The 9,573-nt window shown below is 46.8% G+C and overlaps 1 protein-coding gene across 1 annotated transcript in view; it reads right to left on the bottom strand.

The window, feature by feature from the left end:
* The window catches only part of Shroom3 (shroom family member 3), a 38,703-nt gene extending 29,653 nt beyond the window's left edge, over positions 1-9,050 (bottom strand). The window contains exons 1-2 of the mRNA XM_013020097.1: positions 8,952-9,050; positions 3-2,294 (exon numbers count right to left, since the gene is read on the bottom strand). Of these exons, the coding sequence (XP_012875551.1) occupies positions 3-2,294; positions 8,952-9,010 (2,351 nt within the window). The 5' untranslated portion in view covers positions 9,011-9,050. The remainder of the gene's footprint in view (positions 1-2; positions 2,295-8,951) is intronic.
* Between the last annotated feature and the right edge of the window lie 523 nt (positions 9,051-9,573).

Here is a 9,573-nt window from a genome sequence, read left to right as displayed (position 1 = left end):
GCCGTGGCCGCCAGGGCCTGGAGGCGCCGGGGCCCCCCAGCTCCAGGTCCCGGCGGCGGAAGGAGGTGGCCCCCAGGACCCGGGACTGCGCATCCTTGATGCTGTTCCTGTAGGTGCGGCTGAAGGGCGCGTCGAGCGGGGGCGACTCGGGGGCGCCGCCGGGCCTGTCTTCCGGCCCCGGGGCGTCTCCGTCGGCCTTGCTGAAGAGCTGGAAGGTGCTCTGGCTGCGGAGCAAGCGGGCGTCGGGCCTTGGGGGCTCGCTGACTCGGACTGGGGGGCCACGGCCCCCCTCTTCAGTCCTCCTCAGCTGCTGACCGCAAGGCTGCCAAGAGGCCTCTTCCAGCTTGGGCTCCCCGCTTCTGAAGTGCTGCCCCCCACTGCCCAAGGGCTCCCTGTTCTCAGGGCTCCGGAGGCTGGCTTTTGTCTCTTCAACGTCACTCCCGGAAGTGCTGGACGTCGGGGCCCTCCTGTAGGTGTGGCCTGCACTGGGGGGCCGGGGGCTCCCATGTTCTCGCTGCTCGAACTTGGACACCTTCTCCAGCACAGAGCAGTGGGGCTTCCTGTACTGGAAACCCTGCAGGGCCGAGGTGCTGCCGGAGCTGAGTCCCTTCCTGCCCAGGCTGGATGTCTGCTGGTATGGAGGGGTGGGGGGCTCTTCATAGCTTGGATCGGCACAGTGGATAGAGGGTGAAGTACTGGATCTCCCTTCAGGCCTCGCATAGGAAACGGGCCTGTCCAGGTGGCCTCTGTGGTCAGGGAGCACGTTCCTTGCAGAGTCCTCCACCTTGGTGTTGACCGCACAGGTAGACCTGCCAACAGGGTAACTCTCCTGCACTCCCTCGGCCAGCTCGAGGCTGCTTTGCTTTCTCAGACTCTCTGGAATGTTCTGGAGAGATGAGAAGGTCGACTTGGTCCTGCCAAAGTTGCCTGACTGGCCGTGGCTTAGGCCTTCTCTGTCCAGCTTCTGCCTCAGGTTGGCATTATGGTCTTCCTGGAAATCACTCTCCCAGGGTTCCAGGAGTCTAGAAGACCTCTTGTCTCCACCCACTTGCCAGGCCTGGGCCTGAGGAGATTTGAGGCTGTGGTGATTAGAACAGGGTTTGTTGCCATGAGAGTTCTTTCTCTCATTGTAATGAACACTGTTGCCTTCGGGAGCTGTGGGATGTCTCGTTAGGGAGGAATCCTCCTCATTTTCAGGCACTGAAGGAAAATGGACTTTGTAGGGGACAAATTTGACTGTGGTTTCTGGTTTCCTCTCCAGTGAGTCATGTTCTGAAGGCTGGAAGAAGGCAAATCCAGGTCTGCTAGCTCCATTTTGGTTTCCATTCTCATCAAAGGCAGCCATCTTGTTGCAAGCTCCCTGAGGGGTGGCTGGATATCCACTCTCCTTGGCCAGTGCAGGGTAGAGTGTACCATTGCTACTCACAGAAGGCTGGGGCACCTGGGCAAAGTGTGGCTCCGGGGATGGTACAGGGTAGATGCCAGTTGGCAGCAGTGGTTGGCCAGGCTGGGCCTTCTGAATATAATTATGCTTGGGCTTCACTGGGGGGCTGTTTTCTGGACTCTTCTCTGGGACAGGATGCAGCTGATCATCTATGAATGGAGATTTCAAGGAGCCCGAAGAATTTGCCTGAGACCGGCAGAAGCGCTTCTGATCAAGGCTAGACCAAGAGCTAGGTCGTTCTCGGTGCCGAAAGGCTGCATAACTGTCACTCCGAGTTGGGGGCTGTGGTGCACCCACTTTATGAGGCAGGTTGTCAGGGCCAGTCTCTAAGGAACTGGAGCACGGCTGACTCCAAGATGAGGATAGTGCTCCCTTGCTCCGAGAAATGCTATGCCATTTATCATAGCCCTGATCATCTGCTGATGGGTGTGACTCCCGACCTTGAAGCAGCAGGTCTGAAGACTTCACCTCATACTCTTCTGAGATTCCCCTCCGGGTATCATAGACTGTCTTGACATAGCGGATATCTGCCTGTCTCATCCCTTCTAGGAGGCCCCCGCGGGCAGAAGTAGTGTCCACAGAGCCTGACCGCTCTCGGCTAGTGACACCAGGGGGTGGGTACTCTAGGATGCTAGAACTGGTGGAGAAGGAGCTGTATGCCGAGTCTCTCTTGTTATGGAGGTGGCTGAGCTGGTCAATGCTGCTCGTAGACTTGGCAGGGGAAAGAAGATGGCAGGCTGAGTATCCCCCACTGGGCTCCAGGCTTTCCAGGCTCCCCTGGGAGCTGCACTGGTCAGGGCTCCGCCTCAGATAAGCATGGTCGAAGCTGGAGAGGTCACTTGTAGATGAGCTGGAAGAAAGGAAAAGCAGTCAGTACCACTGAGGAGCTATTTAGTAGGTCTCCAGGCACAGGACCCAGCTTATAAATGTACTGTTATGTAATGTTTGGATTTTGAAAGGGTCAGTAAAAAGGGCCATATTTGGGCCTTGTTCAGCTTCACTGTGTCATCACTAGGATTAACTGCCCAATGCTGTAGCCTATGTGCCGCTAATGAATCATCCAGACAAGCTAGGAGAAGGGATGCACAGAGAAAGTAATGTGGCCTGGGACACAGGCAGCACTTTGATGAGCTCTGTTGTGCTGGAATCAACATTCTCCACGTGCCGGGAGATGGGAGAGGAAAGAAAGGAGGAAGGGAAAGTGACAGAGGCTGAAATTTTGTGTGTATTGGGGATGGGAGGGAAAAAAAAAAGAGGCGAGCTGAGTAAGAGAACAGGCACGTGAGGGCTGAGGGAGACTTATGAGCACATGTGTATGATTTTAGTTAATATCTTTCCTTTTTAAGGAACTGAAACTTACATCCTGGCAATATTCCTGGAATCAAAACTGTACAAGAGACAATTGGTTTGCAATGAGAAAGCTAAACACAAAGCTGAATGAGAGAAATACAGAGATGAGAGTTAGAAAATGATGAGAGAGGGAAGGAGAGGAAGGCTTTAAAAGAAGTCTTTATCACTTATGAGTAACTTCCCAAGCCTCCATGTCCATTAAAGAGGATCAGATTTGCATTAACAAGTTTGTCCAGGTGGGTTTTCTGAGCCTGGCTGGGGAATGAGGAAAGGAATCTTCATCTAGGTATTGTATACCCCAGAAAATTCCCTCAAAACAAAATTGCTTATAAAGAGCTTTAATTATAAACTCAAAATATACTTCAACAGGGGACTCTCAAAACTCAACAGGTAAACATGCACCTGATTTTATAAAAAAAAACAACAACAGCAAATACTCCACTGAAGGAGACACAATTGGTAAATAAACATTACGAAAAGATGCTGTATACCATTTGTCATTAGGAAATTGCCAATAAGATACCATCATATAGTAACTAGAAAAGCTAAAATCAGGGACTACAATATGACATCAAATTCTGATCAGGATGTAGACCAACAGGAGATGGGAACAGAAGGTGTGCTGCCATTTTGGAAGACAGTCTGGCAGTTCTTCACACAACTTCAGTTACTCTAGAGTTCTGAATGCATCCAACAAATCACCTTCTGCCATGGTTTTTGGGCTGTGGTTTGTTGTCTACAGGTTCATGTGTGCAAAGTTTGATCTCTATGTGGGGCCTAGGGGAAAGTCACTGAATGTTACCTATGGAAGAGAGTAAGCTATCTCTGTGGAAAGCTCTCCAGAGAGTTGTTCTAAGAGTGAGCCTAATCCCTGAATTGCTCTCTGGCTTCCTGTTTTCAAGATGTGTGACCTCCATCTCCCTCATGCCTTCCCCATGTTGTTACCATCCACTGTTAGGTCTTCACCAAAGACAAACTAATGGGATTGCTCAGTATTAGACTTTTCAGCTTCCAAAACTTGTAGCTCTTTTCTTTAAAAAGTACCTTGCAAGAGGTTTTATCTTTCTTGCTGTTGTTTTTAATGTATAGATAATGTACTATGTGATTTTTTTTGTTGTTTCTTTTGTATGTTCTTCCCCCATGGCATAACCCCTGTTTTCACTGTATTTGATTCCAATGCCCTGTATCTTGTATATACATTTTTCTGATTTGGGAAGGAGAAGGGAAATAACAAAATGCTGAAATAAGGATACAGGTTGACCCATTGTAACAATGAGATGTACAAGACACTAGGTTGAAAATGAACTTTACAACTTGTGGGGTGGGGGGTAGGAGCTGGGGAAGTGGGGAGAAAAGGGATGGTAGGGGAAAAACAAAGGAGGAGGTAACAATACTGGACAGGAGATATACTCATGAAACTATAACCCCTCCATACAATAACCATTATGCCTCCTTTTATTTTCAACAGAAGATTCAGACCAAGTATGTTCAGGGGGAAAGGAAGCACTTGGCCCTGAGGGCTGTCTCACTCACCAATTCCATGAACTGAATCCTCCCCTCGCCCCAATCCTCCCCTCGCCCCCAAATTTCCTCAGTCTTTTACTAAAAGAATAAACCTAGCCTAGGAACACACACACACACACACATACATACACACACACACACACACACACACACACACACTAACCAGAATGGCTAAAATGCTATCACTAATGTATTTCAAACCACAGACTGCCTAGAAATATAAATCACAGGCAGATTGTGCCTGGGAAATATGGAACACATTTTCCCACTACTATCTAAAAATGCTGTTTTCTATTAATGTTACCATTCCTGCTTCAGAGGTGGCATTAATGAGTGGGGATGGAGTAGAATAATTTGGGATGATGTTTTCAATCTTGTCACCATCCCAACCTAGATAGCCTTACTACTACGAGAACAGCAAGGATGTCTTAAGTGGGTCACAGTCCTTACTAGGATCTGCTTCTTTAGCAACCATATTGTCTACTGCTTCCTTTTATTATAAAGATTATAGAGAGTTTACAGTTACATATGTAAGGTAATGAGTACATTTCTTGTTGAATATTGTTACCCTTCCCTCATTTTTCTCCCATTTTCTGTCCCCACCCCACTCCCTCCATGTAAAGTTCATTTCCAGCATAGTGTCTTGCAAGTATCATTGTTGTACTGGATCACCCTTTGTCCTTTGTCTCACGATTTTGTTGTATAGCTTCCTTCTTGCTCACTGCATTCTAGCATAATGGCTTCCCAACGGTAACTAAATGCATGAGATACATTCCTGCCCCAGAGCCTTTGTACTGGCTGCTTTCCACCAGAGTTTTCTTGGCACTAAATACCATCTCTGCTTACATTCCCTCTGTTTTCTCTGTATTCCCGATCACTACTTGACATTATGAAATAATGGTTGTAATTCTGGTTATATGGAAGCCTTCAGTTCTATCCCTAAAAGATGTGTAGCATATACAACAATGTGTTGTTAAATTTGGTAGCAGATAAGTGCACTCGTATATTAGTCTGTGTCTTAAAGTATTTTTTTAATTCTTAAGACACAGAATAGTATATGGAAGCATTTCCTTAAATGTACTTAATGAAAACTAATTCCTTAGATGATTAAATATGCTTGGAAAACACTGGGCTAAATAAGCTAAACACTATTATTTACTGTAAGACTTAGGAGTCTTGTTTGCATGTTGGTCTAAGAGGCAAATAAATATACTAAGCAATATTTCCTAAACTTATTTGGTCCTAGCAACATTTTCCAAGGAGCATCTGAGCATTTAAGGAATAATCACTCTATGAGTCACACTTTGAGACACAAGTATTGTACCCCCAGACCAAGAAACCATTTGAGAGTGGAGACTCATTTCTGCTGATGAGTGAATCACTTGCTACATCCTGGTAGGTTAGTATTTTTTTTTTTCCAGTCCTGGGGCTTGAACTCTGGGCCTAGGTGCTGTCCCTAAGCTTCTTTGGCTCAAGGCTAGCGTTTTACCACTTGAGCCACAGCACCACTTCCAACTTTTTCTAAGTAGTTTTTTGGAGATAAAGAATCTCACAGACTTTCCTTCTGGGCTGGCTTCAAACTGCAGTTCTCAGACTTCAGCTGAGTAGCCAGGATTACAGGTGTGAGCCACTGGCACCTGGCAGGTAGCCATTTTGAAAATGTAATTCTGTCTCTAATCAGAGGCTGACCCACATACATGACATTATGGTATCCTTCAGCATTCTAATATAGTACTATAGGCAACAAAAAGACAGTGGCAACGGTCTGGCTTCAGCAGTTGAGAAAATTTCAGTAAAACTGCAGGGTGCTAGTGGCTTATGCCTGTAAGTCTAGCTATGTAGGAGGCTATGATCTGAAGATCTCAGTTTGAAGTCAGCCAGAGCAGAAAAGTCTGTGAGACTCTTATCTCCAGTTAACCAGCAAAAAGTCAGAAGCCATAAGCAAAAAAGTCAAGGGAGGATGCAAGGCTCCAATACGTGTGTGTGCGCGCGTGCGTGCACGCACACACGTGCGCACACACATATATAACATCAGTAATCTCCAAGTCTAGCCCAGCGTGTAGTCAGAGAAATAAGTCATCCTCAGTACCTCTGTACGTCTCTCTCCCTCTTGCCTCACTCTACCCTCCCATCCTTATTCTTTTTTTTTTCAAATGAGAAACACATCCTTGAACTTAGGCCTGAGACTGGGTTTAGGGAACTAAATACGGTTGCCAGGAGGGAAAGCAGCCAATTGTGTTGGCCACTAGACCACTAGATGCCACTGTACTCCTCAGATTACATCTGGAGCACTTTGCCACCTCCAACTACCACTCCCAGACCATGTGAGCACAGCCAAGGTAGGTGAAGCCTGTGCCAGAGCTGCAAGCTCAAAGCATGGAAGGAACAGCCCCAGGGTGGGGCCCAACATGTCTGTGGTGGTAGGGGTAACCTGGGTTGTTCTTCCCCCCTCTGTGATGACCAGGTACTTCAGTGTCAACAGCCTGGCATCAGAGGGGACAGGTGGTGGACATGGGACCAGGGCACATCAATCTGCCTTGGGGGACTGGTGTGCATCTATGGAATACCATACTTCCGGTGCCAACTCCACTGCTCCCTCAGGCCTGCCAGAGCTCCCTATAATAACTGTAAGCAGGGACCATGAGAATTGATGGCAGTGGTCTTACTTCTGTTGTAGGATCAGCACCTTTTTTATTCTGGGGTCGGGGAAGTACCAGGAAGAGTTCAGATTGGAGGCTTCCTAAGAAGGTCAAGGGTTAAGAAGCTCCAAAGGGCCTCTGTTTAGTGGGACTGTTAGTACACACTCACGTAAGTGTGTTCTAGTTTAAGTCCTCAGCTTGATACAATTTTCATTTACTGTTCTTTGATCCTCACAATGATCCAACAAAAAAGACCCTTTTTTAAAAACTCAAGGCCTGAGTAAATGTGGTGTCTCACAGGCCAGGTATATATAATAATTTGTTTTTGTTGTTGTGCGGTACTGGAACTTAAACTCAGGGCCTGGCTACTGTCCCTTAGGTTTTTCACTCAAGTCTAGTGCTCTACCACTTGGGCCACAGCTCCATTTCTGGGTGTGTGTGTGTGTGTGTGTGATTTATTGGAGATAAGATTTGAAGATTAGGGTTCAAAGCTAGCCAGGATAGAAATAGACTCCATGTCCACTCTAGCAGAAAAGCTAGAGTGAAGGCATAGATCAAATGGTAGAGTAGGAGCACGAAAGCCAAGCAACTTCAAAAAGCCCTGCGTTCAAGGCATAAATGCATGCAAGTGCACACACACAGGATTACATGTAATTATGTATATACTAAGAGGTTCTCTCCTGCCAGGTGCTGGTGGCTCACGCCTGTAATCCTAGGTACTCAGGAGGCTGAGTTACACTCCTTCTGCTTTCTAGTTTTGTCATGCAGGTTGGGGGCTAGTCAAGAAACACCCTAGACAGCTGAAAGGATTTAAGTGAAAGGGTGAGAACTTAGCCATTGAATCATAGTAAAGAGAAAATTAAGTAAGGACTGCAGAAAACCATCTGATCCCAAGAGTTAGATTCCACAGGGCATCACTTTCAGGAAACGGTAATGGTAGGGAGTGGAAAAGTCAAAAGGAAAGTTACTACATACAAATGAGATACGAGTATTGGGGTGGGGGTGTGGTGTGTGTGTGTGTGATCTTTTGCCATTTGGCAAGGCCAGAACTCAACCAGAGCTTGTAATGCTCGTGTCTGCTCAAGGGCCCGATACCTCTAACTGGTGGACACAGGATAGACCCAGCATATCAAAGTAAGCTTCCAGCCACAGGAAGAAATGATTCTAGTGCCCCTCCCAGGATGGCACACTGCCCTGGATTTATATACCTGGAGGTAGAGTCTTGAGGAGGTGAGAGGTAAGAGGGAGGAATAGCACCGAGCTAGTGAACTTGGGTTTTCAAGTCAGACCTCAGTTTAAAACTCATTCACCTACTATTGCGTGAGCGTTAGCAAGTCACTTAACCTTTTTGATCTTAGCTTCCTTTTCTACCAAGTGAAATTAAGCCAGGTATTAGTGATGCGAGCTACCAGCTACTCCTATCTACTCAGAAGGCTGAGATCTGAAGATCATGGTTCAAAGCCAGCCTGGGCAGGAAAGTCTGTGAGACTCTTATCTCCAATTAACTACCAGAAAACCAGAAGTGGTGCTGTGGCTCAAGTGGTAGAGTGCTTGCCTTGAGCTGAAGAGGTCAGGTACAGCGTCTAGGCCTAGAGTTCAAGCTCCACAGCCGACCCAAAAAAAAAAAAAGAGGTCCTCTCCTATCTTAGTTCTGTTGTTGAGCTATGCTGGGTAAACTGCTTTAGAAAGGAAGAAAAACCAAGTAGAGAGTTCAAATGAGCAGCAACTATCAGATTAAGATACAGATACAATATTTTGAATTTAGGTTCTTGCTCTCTCTCAGCTTGCCTGAAGTTTGACTGGCACTCTAGCACCTCGGCCATGTCTCCAGACAGGCTGTTTTGCTAACTGAAGATGGAGTTTAAGAGGATGAAGAAAGTAGCAGAGAGAGAGGTATGATACTCAGGGTACCATGTTCTCAAGCTACAGAAAGTGTTCTTGGCTGGAATATGACCTTTGAGGCCAACCTGTCAGTCTCAAGTGTAGTCACTTACCTGGAGTGATAGCTTTGGTGCCAAGGAGGGCCCATTGTGCCCTGAGATATCTGCATCATGCTGGCATCAGGTTGGTTCTCCCCAAATTTGGTTGTATGCCAAGAGTGAGGGCGGCCTGCAGGTTCACTGCGCCTGGGGAGACACGGAAGAGGGACCCCCCCCAACATTAGCAGCTGCTCAGCTGGGTTTCCTACAAAGGTGAAAGCAGAGTCTGCTCTATCTTCAGTAACTATTGCAAAGAAGATGGCACAGCTACCATATCCCCATGGTTGCTATTTCCTGCCAAATATTTTACTTATTTTGATGTCAAATATTTTACTTATTTTGATGTAATTTCAGATGACACGGCTATTTTGCAGAAGCAGTAAAACAAATTCCCAAAGTGCACCTAGACTTCATACAAGTTGATATTTAACCCTGTGTGAATAGGAAGCACGCAGGCCTTGATCTTTCTGGGCCAATCTCCATATATAAAAATGGGAGAACTGCGAGATGCTTGTGGCTCACGTCTGTTCTTCTAGCTACTCAGGAGGCTGGGATTTGAGGATGAAAGTTCAAAGCCAGCCTTGGCAAGGAAGTCTGTGAGAATCTTACAAACCACTAAAAAGACAGAAGTGGAGCT

This window comes from Dipodomys ordii, unplaced genomic scaffold (genome assembly GCF_000151885.1).
Source record: "Dipodomys ordii isolate 6190 unplaced genomic scaffold, Dord_2.0 Scaffold49, whole genome shotgun sequence".
Taxonomy (NCBI): domain Eukaryota; kingdom Metazoa; phylum Chordata; class Mammalia; order Rodentia; family Heteromyidae; genus Dipodomys; species Dipodomys ordii.
The sequence above is the reverse complement of the archived record's forward strand: the minus strand, read 5'-3'. Positions and strand labels throughout refer to the sequence as shown.